Raw genomic sequence first — 23,610 nt, forward strand, 5'->3', positions numbered from 1 at the left:
CACCTACTGAGAGCATCCTGCTTAGGTCATGCATAAGTATTTACTTCCATGTTCATGTTTTGCAGCTTTATTGCAATGTATGCAGTGCTGGAATAATTTTGATCAACCTAATGGCCAAGTTAAACCCAGAACTTTGCAAATCCACTTTGTACAACAAACAGATAATTACTTCGAGCCACTGCAAGATTGGGCTAGAGGGCCAGCCACATTAGTAAGCACACATAAGAAAAAAAACACCAAACCATAGGAAGTAGTACTTATTCAGTACAGGTCAACAATTAGCCCCTTCTCAGTAACTCAGGAATTTCAAGTTCACTTTAATCTAGTGTAATTGAGCTAACCAGCTCTTACATTAAAAAGTAATCATTAAGTTAAATTTCTTGCAGACATTCTGTACCTAAAACAAACATGCAGTATGCCTTTGGCAACGAAGGATACTAATTATAGGATTGACTCACAAGATGAAAGGTTGCACAAGTTACTACTAGAAAGGAGAGTATGGTAAACTGGCTTTAAAAAACAAAACACAACACGTTAAAATTCTCATACTCGGCAGTTAAGATGAAAATTTCACTTTCTAACTGTACTGAACAGCGTCAAGAATCAACACTAAATATGCTTGTAAACTCATATTTTATGCTCATATTTTAGATGAGCAAACTAGAAGTGAGTACTGCAATTATAAACTTTGTCAGGCTATACCTAAGGAATTTTTAAACCAAATGATGCAAGGTCCTCACAAAGAATTCTTACTACATGAAAACATAAAATCAAAGCATTTTGGTCACTTTCAGCTTTCTTTGCTTTTATAAAATGCACTCTTAAAATGGATAGTTAAGGATTTATTTCATAGGCATTGAATCCCTAATATCACTCTTACTGCAACAATTCATTCCCTGATTTAAAAGGAATTGTGAAAGAAACACATCACCGAGGCTCCAGACATCTGTGAGGAAGGATATACAAGTTCAAAAGTAGTTTTATGTTTCAAACTGAAGCTTTCACTGGGATTAGCAGATAGGGTTGCCAGCTGTGAGTTAGAACAAAGATACAAATTCTGCCCTGCATGTTATTGTGTACTGATTAGATATAACCTTCTGAATGCCAGATGGGCACCACTTATGTAAACTATTAATAGTTGCACGAACTTGCGATGTGAATTCACGAAATAAATGACATTTGATCCAATGCATTTTAAAACCACAAACTGAAAAGGCCACCTTAATTCCAAGCTATCATTTTTTCATCATACTGTAGTAAACAATGAAGTAAATGTATGTTAGAATATTGTGTTTTCTCTGAAATATGTCAATACATGCTTTGGTAGATAATTAGTCCAATCCAACGCTGAAACTAGAAAGCCAAATGTCTCTCAGCTCTGTCAAATGTCACTTCAGCCTCATAACATCTACTTAAAACTTAATATGTATGATCACAAACTCAAAGTTTGCAGACATTATAAACTAATATTCCTCCCATACCTAATATGGGATTTTCATATGTATGATGGAAGCTGTTTACGTCTACTCACTCTGAAAACGTAACATCTAAGTAGGAACTGCTAATAATCTTCTAGATTTTATGCTAGAAAAAGATGATTTTTTTTTAAAGTTTCACACTCAGTGTTCAAATGTTCCTGTTCCCCTGCCAATCACACTAACTGAACACTTCCAAGAGGTCCAGAAATTACCACTATCTTCCTTTCTCTACATTTTCTGCTGAAGAATGTGTGGTAGTAGCTTTTACTACACTATTCTCAGTAAGTACACTATGAGATAGATCACTTGGTTTTGTAACATCAGAAAATTCCTTGCCTGAGGTTTTTGACACTCTGTCAGCACGGATAGAAATCAGTCATAAGGGTTAAAAGGATTTAAAAGAGATGATACATGCCAACATTATACACTATACTGCATTCACGTAGAAAACCAAACTGAAGATGACACAATGTGGTGAGTTGGAAATTCCCCCCAACGTTACATTTGCCAGACCAGCTCAGTTGGAAGCAAAAGAAAGCTGTATTTACAAGCAAAACTACAATCTACAACGAAATGCAATGAATATGTACAAAATACACATTATTTACTATATTTACAATTAATAAACAGCACAAGGAGCCCCCTGGGCCAAAGACCAGGGGAAGCTAATAGCTTCTCCCTCCCTGCCCCCCTCTTACTCCGTTGTACACGAAAAGGACAAGAGAAAGGAGCAGAGAGACATTAAAACTTAGCCAAAGGAAATGCAGCCATGGTCAAGCAGAAGCCAGCAGAAGCACACAGTTAGTATCTCCCCAGAGTGAAAAAGCAAGAAGAAAGAGAAATTGGTTTACAAACTAAATTTTATGGTAGATGGTTCTAAACAAACCCATTGGAGAGTTATCACTATTTTCCTTTTCACACCCAATAATGATTTATTTACATTTTACCACTTGCCTGTTCCAGATCTGTGAAAGGCATAAGCCTAAAACTACCACACACAATTCTAATCTTGGTATGTATCTCAAAAAATATAATCTTTAAAACAGTATGGGTTCTGTAATAACATTTTACTAGAATAGAATTTACAATTCTGAAGTTATTTTTAGCAGCCAGAACACCTACAGGCCACTGGCTGCATTCAATATCTTTCAAATATGTAATAGTTAAAAGTAATTGAAGGCAAATTCTCTGTTCTCAGAAACCTTGCCATCAGTGGCCAGGAAGGAAAAGTGGGTTTTCCCTTGCAAAAGGATATTAAACCACCAGGAATGAAAATCTTTCACCAGCCCAGAGACTCATATGACACAGGCATGCTCAAGGACAACCAAACACTCTGATACTTGTGCAGTCAGTGAACTCAGTTCAGTTCAATCCAGGTAAATCTAGAACTTAAATGACAGGGATGCAGAATGACAGGATACGTGTGACTGTGAGCAAGAACACAGTGCTTATTGATAGCCTCAGGCATGGCTATGGGGGTCAACTGGCACAAGGGTGGAACATGAGCCCTCCAATTCTGGAAGAAAATAAATAATCTTATTGCGGAATCCCATCTGCTGGCACAAAGTAACAGTAAGAAAGAGCCAGGGTTGCTTTGGGTTGGTATTTTTGCTCTGTTGGAAGAGCTACAGCATACCTTAAGTCATCAGCCATCAAAAGAAGTAGTAATATTCTCTGACAGTAGAGACTCTTGAGACTCCTTAAAAAGTACAAATGTCTTCCCTGGCATGTTGAGATGAAATGAATAGTCTACCTCATTATTTGTCACTTACTAGCATCAACACCTTATTGCATAAAATCTCTCTATATGACTGCCCTTGAATCAAAAGGAAAGGGTAGTCTATTTTATTCTATTTACAGATTCACATAAACCCCCTAAGCTTTACTTCTACTAGGACAAAGAGAAGTTATAATACTGTTCATATACTGAAAGATGGATGGTTTTCACTGTCTGTGTATCAGTTTGGGCATCATTCTTCCACTAAGTCCTACCTCAGGCAGATTTCACACACAAACTCTTCACAGTGGAACTTTCTATCTATGTTTTGATCCATAAGAAAGTTTCACAATCCATCTCACGCAGCCTTAATTATGACAACATACGTGAACTCAATCTAACAAACCATGTTCTGCCAAGGAAAAATCTCATACTGTAATCATCATATGTAATAAAAGGAAAACTTTAATATTTTCTGTGGAAAATGACACAAAGGGGGAGTCAAAGCACAGCCTCCATAGAGCCTCCAGAAAGAAATACTATCAAAAAAATAAGCATCAAATCCAATTCTGTTTGGCTTTGCATGGCTACTACGAAGTCTATGTTAGTGAACCATAACTTGAACTTATGCCACACAAATGAGGGTAGATTTTAATGATGCTCAGAACATTTTTCATTACAGAAGGAGAAAGACAATCATAACCAAAGAAAGGAAAGGAAAAAGGCAATAATTTTATGAATGAAAAGGTACAAAGCCCACACAAGTTCATATAGCAGGAAGGTCTTCTAATGATTTGTTTGTGCAGATTGATTTCCTGATGTACAGGGTTACTCACAATAGTGCAGAAAGCAGTGTAGTAAAATTGTAACCCCATATTTTAGAATGTATTCCTGATGCTCCACTTGAATTTATCAAGTGTTAGCCCATTATTCATCAATCAGTTTCTGGAAAACTGTGGCAGACTGTTTCCTGCTGATCATATTTTTCTTTTGGAGGAGGCAGCTGATCAGAGGTAAGCTTTTTGCTTGTTTAGGTTTTTCATCCCTTTTTTTTTTTTTTTGGATATGCAATGATTTTTGCTAAGCTTTGCAGAGAGATTGGAGAGTTGTATTCAACTAAGTTTTCATTAGATGAACAGACCTCCTCTAGGATGGTGAGTCTTAACACATCCAGCAATACATGGGTAGCAAGAAGCAAAACAGAGGACAGTTCATTATTAGAGATTAAATAGCAGAATAACTGAAACAGGAAGTCTGACCTAGTTACCTGTACTTCACACAAACACATGAAGCAGGAAGTAGGGAGCAAAATTTGGTTGATTAATTGGATAGTCACTTAAATGGAAATTCACTAATTTACTGCTTCAGCTTTACTTCAAAATACAACTCAAATAATCAACTAATTGAACAAATTTTTATTCAAGAAAGGAACAAAAGTGTTATTAGCCTACTTTCATTAGCATATCCAAACAGCAAAGACAGCAAATATGCTTTTCTCCTCTTTTTGAAAGGTTATGAGCATTAAATTGGAATTTAACTATCACTTGTAGCTGCAATCAGAATGGAAGAATAATCAACATTCATGAACGAGGGCTTTATCTTAAGAACAATTGAGCTGTATTTAGACTTACTAATTTGATAATTCATAAAACTAGGATCACAAAAAGCACAGCAGTGCTGGGCACTGTCCCATCTAGGCTGCTTACACTGTGCTGGAAAGCCTACTTGCAATGGAAGAATCCAAAAATAAGGACAAGCAGCCAAACACAGCATAAAGGAAGGATTTTGGACTGGAAGTTATGAAGAAAAAGACTCCCAGTCAATGTCCCAGCCTGCTCTGTTCAGAGTTTTGCATTAGAAGGCACCATAGAACAGATTGTCCAGAAATGATTAGCTTGTAGATCCTGATGGTTTCAGTGCCAGATGGGCATTCTCCTTGCAATGTTGCAAATGTTTTGGGATGACTGCTGAAGAGCACCGAGATCTTTGTCGGTGCCTTCTTAACTGTGATAGAGAATGGGGATTGTATTCTCCAATTAGGCACCTACTGAGAGCACCCTGCTTAGTCCATGCATAAACATTTCCTTCCATGGCAGTCAGCAAAAAGCAGATGAGCCAGCTACCTGGACTCATAATCAGTGGAACACCCCTGAAGACCATAGTCTATATATGGTTGTAGGTCCCTTAGGCTTTTAAGCATTTCCCCAGGTAGCTGTCAAGGAGGAGAGTTGGTGATGCAATGTTATAGTCAGGATCTTGAGCCCGTTTGGATATACAAGCCTTAAGCATTTCTAAATAATTGAAAGGCTTGTAGTAAGCATATTTCTAGAACATTCACTACTAGCCTAGTTCTTTTAGTTTGTAGCTTTAACTAGGTGACTTGGTCACTTACTTAGTGAAACAAAATTTCACTGTGCAAAGATGCTTAAGTTAGATTTGCGGTAGCACAAAATAATTCCTCTGCTTACTGCCACTACAAGAGCTTCAAAGGTGATCAGGAAACTTCAAGCACTCAACTGCTAAAGTAGTTCAGATTACCATCCTTCTACGGACTCGAAAGATAAATCATTCACAAGAGAGGACATGCTACACTGAGCACTCTTCTACAGCAATTATTAGTAAATGAATCAATTTATCAGAACAGATCTCATACCTACAGCTTGCAGTACTAAGCTGTATTACATATGATAGAAAAATCTTTCTGATAAAACAGATTTTCCTCTTAAAAAGTATACTGTAAGAAAGCAGACAAAAGTCTCACAGTATAGACTGACTGCAAGCTCTGGGAGCTTTTGCTTCAAAATTTTGTTTCCTAGGTATAGTGTCTGGCTACACAAAAATTTTGATTGGTTTAGAAGCAGCATCTCCTTGCAATGTCGTTTCAGAATGTTAAATTTTCTTCTACGGAAAAATAATTTGTTCCCTTCCCTTTGCTTTGTGTTTTGGTGCACTCTCTCTTCCCCACACCCCGAGCAGGAGGAACAGTAGTGGATAGAAATGACAAAACACTTCTGACCAGTTCTGGCTAGAAAAATATAATACAGTTAGTGATAACAACCTAGGTAATGAAGTCTTTCTTCAGACACAGGCACAAAAGTGAGAGGTACAGAAAGCATGAGTTAGTGAAAATCAGCTGGGAATGTGTATATTAAGAAAGAAGACTACACCCTGAGCTAGGCAGGGTGAAAGTTTTGGTATGTGACTAACAATGCAATGAATGTGAATAATAATTCTGAAACATTACAACTAACTGTAGTGGTAACATCTCTGCTGTTAAAAGAAGGAAAAATCTTCCCCCCTCTTTGCTTGCAATCTTTTGTCTTAAGAGGTAAGCCCAACATACAAAGCAAAATCAGAACAGGAAGAAAAGGAGCTGTTTAACTCTAGGTCATACATGATTCTTTTCTCAAAGATGCTTCTGGGTCCGAAGCCTCACAATTATCAAGGACACAGACTTGAAAACACTCAGTTTTCTAAGTTAAGTTTCTCTGATCTATGAAGAATAAAATAATTAAAATATAAAAATTAAATTTTATAAGACATGAATAGCCATTCTCATCTCTCTGAAGAGCCTAAGCTGTTTCAGACTTCCTGAAGATAAGTTACTCTATAATAATAATAATAATAAACCAGGTTGGAAGAGACCTTCAAGATCATCGCGTCCAACCCATCAACCAATCCAACCCACCTAAACAACTAAACCATGGCACCAAGCACCCCATCAAGTCTCCTCCTGAACACCTCCAATGATGGTGACTCCACCACCTCCCCGGGCAGCCCATTCCAATGGGCAATCACTCTCTCTGTATAGAACTTCTTCCTAACATCCAACCTAAACCTCCCCTGGTGCAGCCTGAGACTGTGTCCTCTCGTTCTGATACTGGCTGCCTGGGAGAAGAGACCAACATCCCCCTGTCTACAACTTCCCTTCAGGAAAGTCACACATGGAAAACACCAGACTGCCTTTCTACATTTTCACAAAAGGGTGCATTTTAGTTAGGAGAGAATGGAATGCTGACGTCTCTGTAATAAAGCAGTACTGATATTTGTAAGTTAGCGATGCTGTTAGCTGTACCTAAATTAGCTATCACTACGCCATACTCCAGCTGTTTTCTGTCACAGTGGCCCACATGGCCAAAAGGATTATGAGAAATGCTGAAAGGTAACCCCAAAACAGAAAAAAAGCCCCAAACCTGAAATAAGATGGACATATATGTTGGAACAGAGCTAAACAATTAAGATTGGTTTCACTGGCTACATACTTTCAGCTGCCAGTTGCCTCATATGCACTTAAGGAGCCTACCTTCAAAGACTGCTTTGCATTAGTATTATTTTGTGTAAAGCAACTAAACACAAATTACAGAAAATCTTAACAGCTGGAAAAACACTGTGGAGTCTGAGAGCTTTTAAAGCACTAAATTCTGTAACCAAAAAGAAGAAAGTCGTATGAGTACATTAAAATTCCACTATGTAAACAGAAGAACTAACATGGAATTGAATGTCTTCTGAAAATTACTCTCAAATGAAAATGCTACCTTTAATGAAATGATGTTTAAAAATAAAGTCCAGCAAAGCTGAAGCAGTGAGAATTTTTCTAACACTAGTGCAAGAGTATTTCACTGAATGCCTATGCAGCTAGAAAGACTCCAGCCACCTCCTCCTCACTTCTAATCATGCATTTTGTCACCCTACAATATTCCACTGCAGACTGTAATGTCTCTTTTTCTTAATCTTTCTTCTGAAGTACAGTCCTTGCATACCCCAAACACCCATTACACTCACATGAAAGTTTACAAAAGCACAGATGCTAATCTTGTAAATGTAAATAAGTGGAGGTAAAATTTGGTATAAATCTATACTAGCTACTTTAAACACCAGGAAGAAGGAAATACCATCAAATTCCATCCTTTAAATAGCAGCTTTCATGAGTGAAACTACACACCTGGTAGATTTAAAGAGTGAGACTCAGTTGCAGTTTAGAGCACTTACATTTAATTCTTGTAAAAACAATTATGTAAAGACAGCTTTGTGATCAATCCTAGTGAAGGCAGTCAAAGTGTGGCAGAAGTTCCTTAAAGACACAGAATTTTAGCCAGAGGAGATGTGGATGTCTCACAAGAAAATGCAATTATTTTCACCATGACCTACTATATGTTTTTTGTCTCAACAAGCTGCAGTCTTGACTTTTATCCCTCATCTCAGTAAAAACTGTTTCTTTTCTAGTTCAAGACATTCTTTATATTTGAAACCACTCTCACTGAAACCAGCATCTCAAAACACGGCTCCTGGCAAAAAAGGAAAAGGTAGCAGTTTTAGACCTGAGTGCAGGTTTACTTCAAATGCACGTTATAATCAAATTGTAGACATTTCCACCGCTCTGACTTATCCCACAAAACATTTCTGCTTCATTGAAGCAAAGAATGTATTTATTTCCTGGAACTTGTAGAGGCTAGTTTCCCAAGCTCCATGTGGGAATGTATCCTGCCCTGGTCCAGTCCTCCCCCTCCCCCACTCCCCCTTCACAGCTTCCCATGCTCCTTGCTTTGTCATGATGACGAGCAGAATGTGTCTGGCTGGGCATACTGTGCTATTATTATCATGAAAATAAACTTCAAAACCCAGAAATACCAGTGCAGAAAAAGAAGGGGGGGAGAAAAGTAAATAATACAAGGCTGTTCCTTTGATAACAAATTGGTTGTAAAATACTCTTGGCACCTAGGTGTTCCTTTCCTCTCTTCCTTGACTCTCACAATTTATTCCAATTTAGCTGTTTGCACAGCCAAACTGTAGACTGAATGTGTGCATAACAGATGAGCATCACTAACTGTAGATTGGTTTAGAAATAATAGTAAAGTGGAGGTGCTAAGAACTACTCTAATACAGCTCAAAACAGTTCAGTGTCACAGTTTGCTTAGTAGAAAGGCTGTCCAGAGGCTAAAGGATTATGGTGACTCTGGTGTTGTTCTGGTTTTTGAATTGAACAATACACTACCACTTGCAGGACTAGCTGACAGAGATGAACTGGTATAATAAATCTACAGCATTGATTTTAATCTGCTATCCTCTTATGACAAAAAGAAAGTAAGGAGAATGATTCTTAATGTTTTGTGTTGTTGGCTTGGGGTGAGTTTGTTTGGTTAGGTTTGTTTTGTTTTTGTTGGTTGTTTTTACCTAGTTGCCTAGACAGACTAACTGAAAACAGTGCTTGCTCAAACAAAGCAATGGTATCTTTGGAAAAATTTAACCCTTACCTCCAGCCTTTTCTACATCTCTCTTTCACATGTGCCATTACAAGTGTTTTTTGGGATTAACAAGCTTGTTAGATTTAAAAGTGACCTGAAGAAGGGAGTTTTTTGGGGGAGTGTATATATATATATATATATACACACACACACACTCTCATAGATAGATTTGCAGTCTGGCTCACTGCAGAGTTTCATTAAAAGTTTAAACATAACCACTGGGGCAGGACAACAGTGGCCTGAGCAGACAAGAGAACAAACTCTGCAGACATTAATTGGTGCTGAGAAAAAATGACTCATTGAACCTATATCTACATGACCGCATCTCTGCTGAAGAGATGCCAGTTTGGGACACTCTATGATACCCTCTTACAGAAATTACATCTTTGGTTGGATTTCTCCAATCCAAAAGGACTCATTTTCTGTCATTCAGCTGAGAAATAAAAGCCTTCAGGTGAGAAAGTAAACATTAAAAAAACATGCTTTAATTTCTAACGTAATGTCTAGATGCTGGCCCTACATATAGGATTGATATTACAGTTTATTTACTTCAACTAAGCAAATTAAAATATAACTATATCATGGTGTATTTAATTTTCTGACATCCTAAAAACACACAGAAGTCATTGTGTCCCTTTTAAAGTTTACACAAAGGTAATAGTAATTCTCCTGGTCTCCAATGCTCTCTTTACTTGTTCATTATAGAATCCTTTCAACTTTGCCTCTAGCACTTCACAAACTCACTTTTTCATGAGTAAATATTTAAGCCAGATCTGTTTTAAAATGTCTACAGAAAGAAAGAAGATAAAAGCAAGTATTTAGATTTATAGCTAACCAGGTAATAATCAACTGCTACTAGTGCTGAAAGAGCTTCATCCATGTCTCAGCTTTAACATGAACCTTTAGTCCAGGCAGGGGGGCTGTGTGCCTTTGTGCCCTTTTGGTAGTATTCTTAAGCAAACAAAAGATTGCCACACACCTCACAGGACAATTAATTCATTGAAACAGGACATTTAATTTTTTCCTTTTCATCTGCAATATGTTAGCTGCACTAATATTTGACTTTCTGTTTCACAGTGGAAAGAAAAAAGGATAAGAAAGGCAGAGAATAAGAACTTAGCCCTCTGTTCACTGAGAACCTGCCCCATACACCTAATGGTTTGTCTACATTTAACTTCAAGTAATGCAGTCTTACACTATAAAAACATATTAATTATTGAAGTAAGTAGCAAACATTTTCAGCATGAGATGACAAAGGTTGCTTTCACTTTTATACTACCTTTTAACATCATGGTTTTGACTGAAGTCTTAAAACTATGTTTTCACCTAGTGATGTTAAGTAAAACTCAAACAGATTTCAGTCCATTTACCTACTGCTGTAGGAATAACTTCCCAGGCTGCCCTGAAGCAGGTGTGTACACCCTTCTAAACTGACACGGCTTATGCTACAGATGTGAAGAATCAATATATGAATCTGAAAAAAAGCCTTCTGAAAACTACATTGACACAAGGTAATCATAATTCATGGTAGGATTTTGTTATTTAAGATTTTAATTAGTATGTAAATAAGGAACATTTTAATGATTTCAAGTATTTTAGTGTTGCTTCTGTAAAAGGTGTAAACACTCACCAATTCTCAGAACCTGGCAAAAGAAATAGGAAAACCAAGCAATTGTTAACACTTCTGGTTTTCAGTCAAAGGCTTTGTCACAGTCATGAGATTAGGGAACAAAAAAATTCACTAATCTGGATTTACCATTGTGCTGGAGAAAATGCTCTTTTCCATGAGGCACTACTGCCCACTTAAAATTAGTAGTAGCGTCCTAACAGCTCAATTTAGGCTCTAAATATAGAGTCATTTACAAAAGCCAAATCACTGTGAACCAAACAATTCTGAGTTATTTCAGAAGACTTGGTAACCATTCTTTCATCATCTTTTAAATATCAACATCTGTGATTTCAGAAAAGATAGAAATACTTGAGTCACTAACTACAGTCAAAGTGGAAAGATAAAGGAGACAATTTCTTCTTCCCCGTCTTTGACTGTGCGAGAGAGCAGAAATGATGCGTGAACAGCAGGCTTTGTTAGAAGGGAACAAACAAGGAAAGATGGGAAAATGCATAAAATTAAGTAAGAAATCATAGAATAATACTGTTGCACTTTGCATTTCACTGACTTTCTTTTGAAGGAGATAAACTGATCAACTCCATTAAAAATAAGTGTATATATGAAATTGCCTGGCTTCAAACTCTGTCTAGAAATAACTTCTACAACTTAGAGGTATCTAATGGACCTCTCTCAAGCCATAAGAGGAATGCAGAGAAACCCACATTTATAAGAAGTTTTACTATTAGCAATATTGTCTGATAACCTGCATTTGTAAACTTATTTTCCAGAGGACATTAAAACTAGGATGGAATTAAAACAGTCATTTTTCAAATGAGCCAAGCTTCCCTATCTAAGCAATACCTGACATGCTGAAGAAATATTATTTTCCATTATAATCACTAAAATATAAAACTTCTAAAAAGTTTGATTTTAATACACAATAGCATATTTGCTGTGCTTTTATTTAGCACAATTAAAAAAAAGGAAGGCAGCATATCCTTACTAAAGTAGCATGACACACTCAGAAATTTGGTGATTCCTTCTTTCTATAAACATGTGTTTCTGTTTGGAATAAGGGGAAAAAAAAGCCCTCCAAAAACATAACTTCCCAGTTGCAGAAACAAACAAGTAAACCCAAGTTTTTTCTCCAGACTGTGCTGGATCACTTCTGGTTTTCACATTACAAAAGCAGACAGCAATAAATGGGAGAATAATTCACTCCTTTATTCAATTAAAAATTCAATGGGGTGTAGACCATCAGCAGTCTTGGAAGTAGTAAAAAGGCTTCTATAGCAGAATGAAGAGGTTCTCTCCTTTTATAGAGATTCTTGTGCTCTCATTGGCCAAAAACAAACAGAGAAACTGATTATTCATTTCCTTCTTACTACTATAAAGATATTTATCTATACTATTCTCTCCTGCTGTAAACTTAGTAACAAGTTTATTTTCAAATGTATCAACAAATTACCTCTCGGGCGTCAGGAAAGAATTCATACTCATTGAGGCCTACTCAATAGTAGTTAGAGGGTCTAGGAAGGCTACTTTCTTTTGGCATTAACACAAAAGAGAAATTAAAATTAATATGACAACACCAGAAGTGGACTCAGGGCTCCCTTATCACATGGTATGACAGGAATGTTTATCCTCAAGTGACTGGTCATACGAGAGAACTTTGCAGTGGTAGTGCTGGACCTGCTGCAGTGTAGTAACAAAACCATTTGCTAATAAGAAAATAAGCCTTTAAAAGGATCCTTCATAACTGGAATTTTTTGCCAAGCTTTCAATTTAAAACAGAAGTCATTCTAAAATAAATAATAATTAAAAAAAAGTAAAAAAGAAAAGGTGAATCCCTCTTCAACAGGAAAAGATCACTTACAGTGAGGTTCATAGGGAGGAGGAGGATCACCACAAGGAACACACTCCATGTCTTGAAAGCCTCCAAGCTTAGTCTTCCTATAAAATCTAGAACACAAACGAATGAAAACACAGTTAATCAAAACCAGTTATTTTTCCTCACAACCTTAACTAGGTGTTTTAACAAAATCCTTTGCACTGCAAACTTTTTTTCTGTGCCCCAATGCAAGCCATCAGGTGGTAGAAGAAAATAAAAGCAAGCAAAAACACATTAGGTATTAATAGCAGAACTCTAGATCTAAAGTAAAGTTCTACATCTGTTAGTCTAAATGCAGTCAATATAACCTTTATTCACATAAGAAATACATCTGGAGATTTCTGGCAGCAATCAATATCCTCTTTTCCATTTACATTATGCAAGCTTACATGTTTAAAAAATACAAAAGCAAACTGATGAATGTACACAGCCCTCCTGAAAGAAACAAGATATTGCAAGGCAATTATCACCACTAAAAATATATAATGGGTCAGACATCTGCTTTCTAGTTAAAATTCCTAAGATATCCTCTCGCTCAGAGGGAAAAAAGGAGGGGAGAAAACAAATCAAACCAAACAAAGTTGTCAGATGCTGTGTGGCAAAAATCTTTGGAAAAAATATGATTATTCTGATATTTTTGTAGAACAGCAAAACCGTAAGAGTGGTGTTTCAGAACTGTTTTAACAAACCAATTCTGACTCTTCCTTCTCCAGGAAGATCTTCACTACCAACCAAAATTGCAAGGTCTATAGACTGTGAACGCAAATTAACAAAGTGACCACATAAGACCCAATCCACACTATCCAGCTCTCCACTTTGTTTTCATAGTCTCACTTAGATGTGCCTACTTTAAAAATTCTACATAGTCAGCATTTCAAAGCATAAAAAAATTGGATATTGCAAACAAAAGTATCAGTCAGATGGTTTAGATAAGTAATAACAATGGGAGGCCATGAGCAATAATGCTGGACAATAAAAGAAAATAAAAACTAACCAGTCAGCCTCTCATTGTTACATAAAATAATGCAAAACCATTTAAAAAAGAAAAAAGAGGCAATCTTATCCAAGGAAACATTCTATTCTCAAGATCGTTCAAGAGATTCACTATTGAGTTTGAATAGCTTACTGCCTACAGCAACAAACAGAAGACTATACTCCTAAAACAAGGAACAAGAGCCATACCAAATGAAAAAGTGGAACTTTAGAGTGTTACAATTAAAATTTGTGCAAGTATGACATCCTCTACAGAACCTCCCTACAACAGCTCACTAATCAAGAGATGTTGTCTGTCATTCCGTCACCAGTACTAAGCCAGAATCAATAGCTGTGGTTTGCTCAAGATGAGTGTGTGAATTAAGTGTTTTCTGTAGTTCAGGTTTACTGATGTTATAAATACTGAATATGCCATTACTCAGTGAAGACTATCAGCTAAAGCAAACAGCTTTCCACCTGCTCAAGAAACCCACTCTTTAACAACGTGAACAGAAACAGATTCATAGGCTGAAGACTTACTGCATTAAATGTGTTAACATTTGGTTTTAGTGGACACGCTCACTGTAGTGTTTTGAAGCTGAACAAGAGCGAATCGAATGTTGGAAACCCACGCAAACCAGAAACAAATGTGATTACTGAGAGGCAAAACATTAGCTAAACATTTGGTTTGTCTAGCTAATATCCTCCATTTGCTTAGCCAGCATCTAAACTGATGGACAGGTACAAGTGGTGATGTGTTCTACAGTTCTATTTCTCAAAACATCCAGATCCAATGATCTGTGACTCCCCTACCCATGACTTCCTGTTCTCACGTTTCCAACGTTCCTAACACGAAATGCAGATTGTGGTAACAGCTCTCATTTGAGCACATATTCAACAAATGTATCTAGAATACATTCTAGACCAGAATACTAAGAATTCCCAGGTCCTTCAGTTTAGATTCACTCTTAATTCATGTTTTATTCTGGCTTGATTTTTGTTTGTTTCTCACCTTTCAACGTTTAGCTTGAACACCGCAAGAAGGAAATGCTCTTACTACTGACAGCCAAATAAGCCCTATAATACATGGCATTACATAGTAATATGCAGTAAGAGCATGAATCAATCTACCACATGGCTCCATGTAGTATCAAAAGTGGTTGTAACACCTAGTGCCTGGGGCTGCTGCTGTATAACTTACACTAACATTAATTACCAAAGCTTTACTAAGTGCTTATAAATTAAGAGATCTCACTTCTGCCTTAAGAATAACTTCATGTATTTGATAGATGGTATTAACAACAAAAAAGTATATAAAAAGAAATCCAATAAAATGACTGAGAAATATACAGGAAACAAATGTATGAACTTTTAAACATCTCTGAAATATTTACCCTGAAAATAAAAAGGCTGTTACACCTGCAAATCAGTTCTCATAACCAGCTCCTACCAATTAAAGCTGCCAATCTGTAATTCAAAATAGCGTCAGAAATGCCTTTTAATAAATCCACAGTAGGTATATAGAATAGTAGAACCTGGCTACAAGGTAAAGAACAGCCTTTTGGAGATCTTAACATTTCATACTACAGAGGACATTAGCAACAGAGAACTGGGAAGACTGGACAAAAGAAAACTAAGGTCTTGATTTCTAACAGCAGTTTCAGTGAGTCTCCACACCATTATCATTTGTCCCAAAATAATTATTTATGATTCTTAGCCAGGATCATGCTCTCCAGTTTTACCAGTAAGATGAAGAAAATTCAACACTAACTGACCATCATCACTAGTTTTTAGACCAGAAGTAGTGATGGTCAATTATGCTCTTGAATTTTCTTCATCATACTGGTAAAAAAAGCCCAAACAACAAGAAGAAAATAATGTGATCAGTCTTCAAGAAGGGAGCTGTGTATGTTTTCAAATGTTTAATCCTTCATAACAATGAAATAAGTCAGCAGTAATACTTAATATTTTTGAAGTATTTTGCTTAGACACCGCATTGACAATACCCTCATAAATCAGGTAGGTAATTATCAAACCATTTTTATAGATGAGATAATTAAGACTGCAGTTCTGAAATTACATGCTCAGATTGTACAGTAAATGATTGGCAAGGCCCGGATTAGAATGTAGGACTTTCATATATACATAAAGGATACAAATATTTACCTGGAAAACATGAACAAGCAAACACCAATGCAAATTAGTTTATAATTTGTTCAAATTGTCATCTTCAGAAAAGACTTACCCTGGTAAACAGTCTCCACATAGTGCATTGCTGGTGGCAGAACAGTTGGCCTTCTGAAACCGGTTAACTAATGCGCAATCCAGACAAGGCTTGCACTTCTGAAAGCCCCAATCTTCCTTGAATCTGTTTGGCCTGCATGTCATGCACTGTGCATCCTCCCCATATCCAAAGCCGCATTCCTGTAGGGATCAACAAGCAGCAGCAAGCTATTCAACCACTGAAAGCATGAACAAGAAGAGAATGCTGGGATAAAATGAAGACCTAGTGTAATTATTACTGAGAGCAGGTCTTTCTAGAGACAAAAGCCATCCTTTCAACAAGTTGAAGTTCCACTGCTAATAATCTCCCTTACTTGTATAACTAATCTTAGTCATCCACTTTATTCATGAAACCACTGCGTATTTGAATGATAAAGGGCTTCAAGGACTCCCACAGTTTCATTACTACTAGCTTATGGCAGAATTATTGAGCTGTCTATTTTTTAATTAGGTCAGTCATGTGAAAGTGCAGAAACTGGGACAAGTGAAGTATAAAGGCACTTACTCAGTTACAAAAACAGCAAAGCAGCACTTTGATATTAAGGTTCATAGCTAAAGTGAACAAAGTTAATTGTCAAAGAGAGTGCACTGATCTTCAAAGGCTTAGAATTTCTGTTACCAAATAAAACAGAGTTGGTTAATGACCATTAGCTAGGCATGAAACATTGCTTAGCCACTAAGAATTTCAGAAACTCAATCTGCTCCACTTCTAACAGTTCTAAAAGTGCTGGAAAAGTTTAATAGCTCCACAGAACACAGGGAATCATGATATTTTACTATAAAAAGAATATGATTATTGGTTATTTACCCCAAATTTATCTCCTTGAAGAATTTATTTCCATTCATTTGCAAAAAGCCATCTAATACACCTGACAGGTTACAAAGAGAAAGACATAACTTGTTCAGGGACTAGATTCTACAAACTGGCTATCAAGAACTATGAATCTATTTTAGTTTTATGTCACTATTTCTTGACGTTACTAGGAGTTGCCATTCCATTTTCTCATCTGAATATTCTAATAGCTTTCTGCAGTACTTTTTTGTTAGATTTGATGCATCAGTGACACTACAAAACACAAGAGGAACACAATACATTGCTGGAAAAGACATCGTGGGTGGAGATTAGGTGGGAAAATCACAGTGTGGGCGCTTGGTTCTCCAGTATGCAGCCTCAGTGGAAGATCAGAGCATCTTCCCAGTGGAAAAACCAGGAAATCTTTAACTGGGACAACCCGAGTGAGGGTTTCCACCAATTACTCCCACTAAACATACATATTTGATGCATATAAATAACTTTTCCCAGTCACCCACCTAAGCAAATCTGCTGCAGTAAAGAAAAGACTTTCTCAGCGCAAAACCTCGGAGAATATCTATGAAATAAACTTTGTAATCAGGTTGTCCAGTATGTATTTTATAATGCCTCTAACTTGCAGTTACAAGGTAACAATAAACATCATCAGATGCAGTTTTCTAGACATTCTAAGACTTTTCAATTATTTTTTGCTTGTTTAAGAGTATCTTTACTGGCTTCTTGAGAAGAGCAAGCATTTAAGTATACAGAAAATTAGCAATTCTAAGCAAGCAACAATAAAAATGTGCTCTGTCTCTCTAGATCCAGGTGTTTCAAAAATACATTTTCATTTTTGGTGGTGGTGGTTTTGTTAGGTATGCTGTTGTCGTTTGGGTTTTAGCTGCAATGTAGTTTCCTACTATTGACTGTTATTCAGATTAAGGAGCACTGAGGCAAATCATTGCACTTTGTAATCACTGAACAGCAACAAAAAAAGCATATTACAGTTTCATGCACACATGCCCTTCCTGTGAGATCCCGACCCTGACAAAGCTGGTAGGCAAAAGGAGATAAATATTTTGTTGGGTTTTTTATTTCACAGTGGCACAGTATAACTAAGGTTGGAAGAGACCTTGAGGATCATTGAGTCCAACCTATCAACACAGACCTCAGGACTAAACCATGGCACCAAGTGCCACATCCAATCTCCTCTTGAATGCCTCCAGGGATGGTGACTCCACCACCTCCCTGGGCAGCCCATTCCAATGGCTAACAACTCGCTCAGTGAAGAACTTTCTCCTCACCTCGAGTCTAAACCTCCCATGGCGCAGCTTGAGACTGTGTCCTCTTGTTCTGGTGCTGGTTGCCTGGGAGAAGAGAGCAACTCCTTCCTGGCTATAACCACCCTTCAGGTAGTTGTAGAGGGCAATGAGGTCACCCCTGAGCCTCCTCTTCTCCAGGCTAAACAATCCCAGCTCCCTCAGCCTCTCCTCCTAGGGCTTGTGCTCAAGGCCTCTCCCCAGCCTTGTTGCCCTTCTCTGGACACGCTCAAGTGTTTCGATGTCCTTCTTAAACTGAGGGGCCCAGAACTGGACACAGTACTCAATTTCTTAACATGCTTTACCATTCTATTTCAAAACTACCAGTTTCTGCTATGAATCAATGCCAAAACAATGAACTTCCTTGCAGTTCTATTTTATGACACTTAGAAGTATCATGTCTACTTTTACACTCCATTTATGCAACTGTAAGACTGTGTACAAAATGACATAATTACTATGGGTAATTGTAACCAGATTAACTTCTGCTCAGACATTTTGCTCTTTGTAGGTCTAAATATACTTTTTCCATCTAATTTCATTATTCCTGAGCATATTCTTTCTAAATATCTACTCTTTACTCTATTTACATCATCCAAAGAGTAGTGTTAAAGGTTATATTACATAGCTCAGTAAGGCTAAGTATATTCAGATCTTTTGATAAATCACTTGGAATTGGTCCCTCCAAAGTCCTAGTAAACTTTCAAATATAAGGCTTAAATTAACTTAATTATAAGTTCTCCTTTCCAGACTACCTTTGAAGTTTCTGATCAAAAACAAGCAAACATCAGGAAATAAAGTTAGAATTAAGTACCTTCAACTCATTGGCCCAAACTACCAAACCTTGAGTAATTTGCTTCTAGGTCTCAGGTCTGTTTTGCTATAGTTGGATGTACAAACACATTTTAGTGGTTCTTTTTAAATGGAATTATTTGCTTTAAAGCTATAAAAACAGTGGATGAAATACAAAGAATCTTCGTCCCAAAGAATTTAGTCTCCAGTCTTTTCAAAGACAACTTCTAAGTCTTGCTAGAAATTCTACAGATAAGATTTGAGGTAGCTAGCTGCCTGGCAGGTGCAAATAAATAGTTAAACTTGTAAATCAGACAGAACTTCAAACATTTCTGTACTCATAAGTAACCACATTCTCCAAACGGAAAGATATGATTTAGACCCTTTGAAATCTTGGGCTTTATAATTTAGCAGTCCAGCAAAGATATAAACCATGAACTGTTCATCTTGTATCAGCACATGTGCACAACTGATGTGGATCAGTTTTCTTGGTGCTCTACTTACTAAGTTGTCATTATATGGCTGATGAAATCTGAATAATTCCCAACTCCGCTCACCCCTTCCATCCTCCCATTCTTAATTTGAAAAGACATCCCATCTCCTGTGGCAGTTCACTTCAGGACTGCACAAGAGAAAACTGGCAATATCAATTTGTTACATTCCAAAACCTCATTTTGTGCAGGAAAAAAAAAGGGGGGGGGGGGGAGGGGAAGTAAATGTATGTTATATTTGTATCTCTTATAGCATAGTACTCTCAAATGATGGAGTGCAAGCCCTTAAAAACCAAAACACTGATTCATAAAATTGCATTAATTAAAAAAAAAAAAAAAGCCTCAAAATTCAAATGCACTTCTACCTCCTGGATACTTGTACAGCTTTCACTATCACAGTATTGTGACATCTCATTAGCTTTAATGTATGTATCCCCAGCACAACTTTGCTTAGAAGTGGGTTTCACTGAGGCATCAAAGGAGATGACTGGTCAAGGCCACCTAGGAAGCTGCAGTAAACTAAACTCACTATGTAGTATCAAGCTACAAAATATTAAATACATGCAATAATACAGACACCTCTTAAAGGATTGCCTTGGCAGCATTAACATTTTCTTTCCATGTATACTAGCCAAACACTGATTCAGACAAAATGCCCAAACATATAGCAGACTACAGAGAGTGAAGTGGTACGGTTTCTCCCTAAAAGTTGAATGCAACACTGAAAATAAATGAACACTAAATTAGATCGTAAATATTTCTTTTCAATTAAAATAACCTCAAATTTAATTAAAAAAAAGGCTGTCTGGCATTATTAAGATCATAATCTGCAAGTACATTTTAGAATTTGTTTCTGGCTCCACTGATTATCCACAATTTGTATGTCCCTAGACAGTACAGCACAGAGAAATTCCACTTAGGCTCTGATTCTTACAAGAATATTTGGATAGTCTCAGGAAAAAGCTCTTCAGGTTGCAACAGTACAGTGGTGCAGGGAAAGGGAGTTTTTAGTAATACATCTGAATATATAGCCTTGTTAAACAGCACTCAGCTACCATAAGGCTGAGGATCTAGCTCATCTAAACCCCAGTGATCGGCTGTATCTATCAGCAGCCGTCTGAGCAGGACAGGCTGTTACAGCAAGCTGCAAGCATGTCAGATTTAACTGCTGTGGCAAAGCGCAAAGTTAGTTTCAGAAGTTTTGGGCTCAGCGTTTTAAGATTTAACATGCCTACATGCAGCTGCTCCAGCTTCCAGGAGACTGACACAGAAACATGTTAGCCTCTCTTGAACAAGAGATAGGACAGGCTTCCTCACAGCAATCTCACTTGCTTTGAAGTTACAGAGTGACTACTAAACATGGTAGCATAAACTCTCAGTAACTTCACTGGGACATGTCAGACAGCACTTCAACTTTCATGTTCTGTATGAGGACTGTTACATTTAGTAGTAGCTTCTAACAGTACCTCCTGTTTACTTCACATCTCCTGTTCTGAGCCAAGACACAGGCCTCCTTTCATGATACATCTGGTGCAAGAAGCAATTTATGAAACGCAGCTCAGCCTTAACAACCATCACGCTTCCTCCATCTCACGGAACAAGCCCCTTGGTGACAGTATTTATCATCATGTATTTGGTGGCAATACTGGCTTAAGGCACTCCCTTTCATCTCTGTTTTTGAGTTCTTGTCATACATTGCCTTCAAGGGTACTGACACAGCTGATTATGTGTTTGAGCTATAAATCTGACCATGGGACTGATTCAGGTTAAAAATCGATCTGCTTGCTAGTACACCCTAAAATCTCCTGTACCAGCATAACTATACAGGTAGGGCATTGTGGAAAAATACTATTATTGCCACAACTATCATTTCCATGTTTCTGAGCTACAACCTCAAATGCTGCCATAAACAACTTAGAACTGTAGTTAAAGTTTGGACTTGCAATATAAGCCTGATGATGCTGAGATACAGATTGCTTTTCAGATATGTAAGTTAACAAAACAAACAAACAAACAAACACCCAAACAAAACCCACCAAAAAACTACCACACCAACATGGAGAAGCTACAGAGAGTTACAGATTTTAATTTAAAACACTCAGGTGCTGGCAGCTTGAAGCCACTTCAAGAATGAAAGATATTAAACCATTTCCTTAACTACAAGATCCTTTGCTTCCCTCCAAATGAATGTGAGATGAAATAATGAAATGAGCCCCATGAAGCAAACAATTCCTTCTGAACTGATACAATCATTTTAGGCTACCACAGAAAAAAAAGCACTGTTTAAAAAAAATCCCCAACAAAACAGACAAAACACAGTCTAAACACAACCCCCCGCATGCTCAAAGGCAAGCAGTGGTTCAAAGGCTTTGGAAACATGAAGGACATGTTTATGAGAAGGAAAGGTTATAGAGATTTTTCTTCTTTTAAAAATGGACAAATAGAAGCAAACAGGAGAAACAGCTTTCACTCCCTTCACCATCAATGCTAAGCTAGTGATACAATAACAAAGTTGGCTTTCTTATGGGGGCAATATATTGAAAGCACTCTATAGCAAATGCAATCAACACAAGTGATCAATGGACTTTAGTTCTAAGTTAATGCAATATCTGCAGTGCTTATGTTAGAACAGTTGACAGGCAATCAGAAAAGTTGAAGGTGTACTATTTTTTCTTATTTTAAGGAAGAAATAATTGTTTTACAAACATGCTTGAAAAATTCAGCCCCACCAAACTGCAACAGCAAAAGCTGAAAAGAATAATCTAGAGTTGGAAGCAGTTACATGAAGTAAGGCCAGGGGTTTTGTTGTGGTGGTGGTGGTTTTGTTTGTTTTTTTCATGCAGTAGCTGTCTGCAGTAGGTGTCTGCAGTAGCTTATCTCTGCTGACAGGAAGTTCAATCCAACAGACTGAGCACTAGTTTCCAACTAAAACACTTGTCATAGAATTATGGAACGGCCCAAGTTGGAAGGAACCTTGAGAGAACATCTGGTCCAACCTTTCATGGGACAGAGAGCCGAGCCAATCAGATCCAGCACCTTGTTTAATTGCATTCTAAAATCCTCCAGGGACAGGGGCTCTACCACATTCCTGGGGAGGTTTTCCAGTGAATGATTCATTGTAGAATTCACTGTAAATAATTTCTTTATCATATAGAGATAAAACTTGTCTCCTGGTACAACTTCCATCTGTTGCCCCTTGTCTTGTCTATGTTTTGCACTGTCCACCAAAAACTTCCTGCAGCACCATATGGGCAAGTTTATTTCTTAGCATGTCATGTATCAAGTAAAAGACAACAGCATCTCCCTAACTCAGAAAGTTATTGTGAAGTGCTCACATAGTATAGCAACAAAGGTCATATGTATGTAACTTACTAGTTGTAAAAACAAGTATATAAATATACACACACACCCACTCTGCAGAGGTGGTATTTTGTTCTGCACTTTTATCCATACAGTGCATGTACTCAGTTTAACAAAGGCAAAAGGAAGAAAGCATATGTGCAAATGTACTTAATGCTCTAAACTAGTTGCTGGTCAATTCAGTGGCAATATATTTAATTCATAGTACCCATCTGTATTGGTATTTATCTTAATTTTTATCTTGAGAACTTCAAAATTCCTTTCATAGTGTTTCTATGAAATATTACTATGAACTGTACTTGGTTTTTGAAAGGAACACAGTTCCTATTTGTGTATAGTCAGTAATAACGAGAAAGAGATCGATCTACATGTTTAGGTAACCAAGATGAAGTAATTTCTCATAAATAAGAGTGAGGCAAGAGCTCTGCAGTCCTTGACAATGGATCTCTCTGCTTCAGCTTACTCAGCAGTGGAAGTTCTACCTGAACTGAGTTCCATGAGAATTAAGCAAGGACATACTTAACATCAACCACTCATACAGTACACTGATGCCTGATCCCATAGCTGGCCTTCTGCATTCAAAATACAGGCTGAGGTTTTTTGGTTAGTAACATAAAAAGGAAACTTGTCAGTCTACTGCTTAAAACACTTTGAGGGGGGAACCAA

General features: G+C 37.2%; 1 protein-coding gene and 1 long non-coding RNA gene across 4 annotated transcripts in view; both read right to left on the reverse strand.

The window, feature by feature from the left end:
• LOC137443853 (uncharacterized) overlaps positions 1 to 23,610 on the reverse strand; it is a 115,744-nt gene that overhangs the window by 22,443 nt on the left and 69,691 nt on the right. The gene's annotated exons all lie outside the window — the stretch shown is intronic.
• Positions 1 to 23,610, reverse strand: part of TNFRSF19 (TNF receptor superfamily member 19) — a 67,973-nt gene that overhangs the window by 22,443 nt on the left and 21,920 nt on the right. For all 3 annotated transcript variants that reach the window (XM_068143938.1, XM_068143929.1, XM_068143948.1), the window contains 2 exons: positions 16,155 to 16,333; positions 12,923 to 13,008 (listed from right to left, as the gene is read on the reverse strand). In XM_068143938.1, coding sequence (XP_068000039.1) covers positions 12,923 to 13,008; positions 16,155 to 16,333 — 265 coding nt within the window. The remainder of the gene's footprint in view (positions 1 to 12,922; positions 13,009 to 16,154; positions 16,334 to 23,610) is intronic.

Source organism: Melanerpes formicivorus, unplaced genomic scaffold (genome assembly GCF_026170545.1).
Source record: "Melanerpes formicivorus ecotype bairdi unplaced genomic scaffold, bMelFor1.0.p_v2 SCAF_1, whole genome shotgun sequence".
In the NCBI taxonomy this organism is placed as follows: Eukaryota; Metazoa; Chordata; class Aves; order Piciformes; family Picidae; genus Melanerpes; species Melanerpes formicivorus.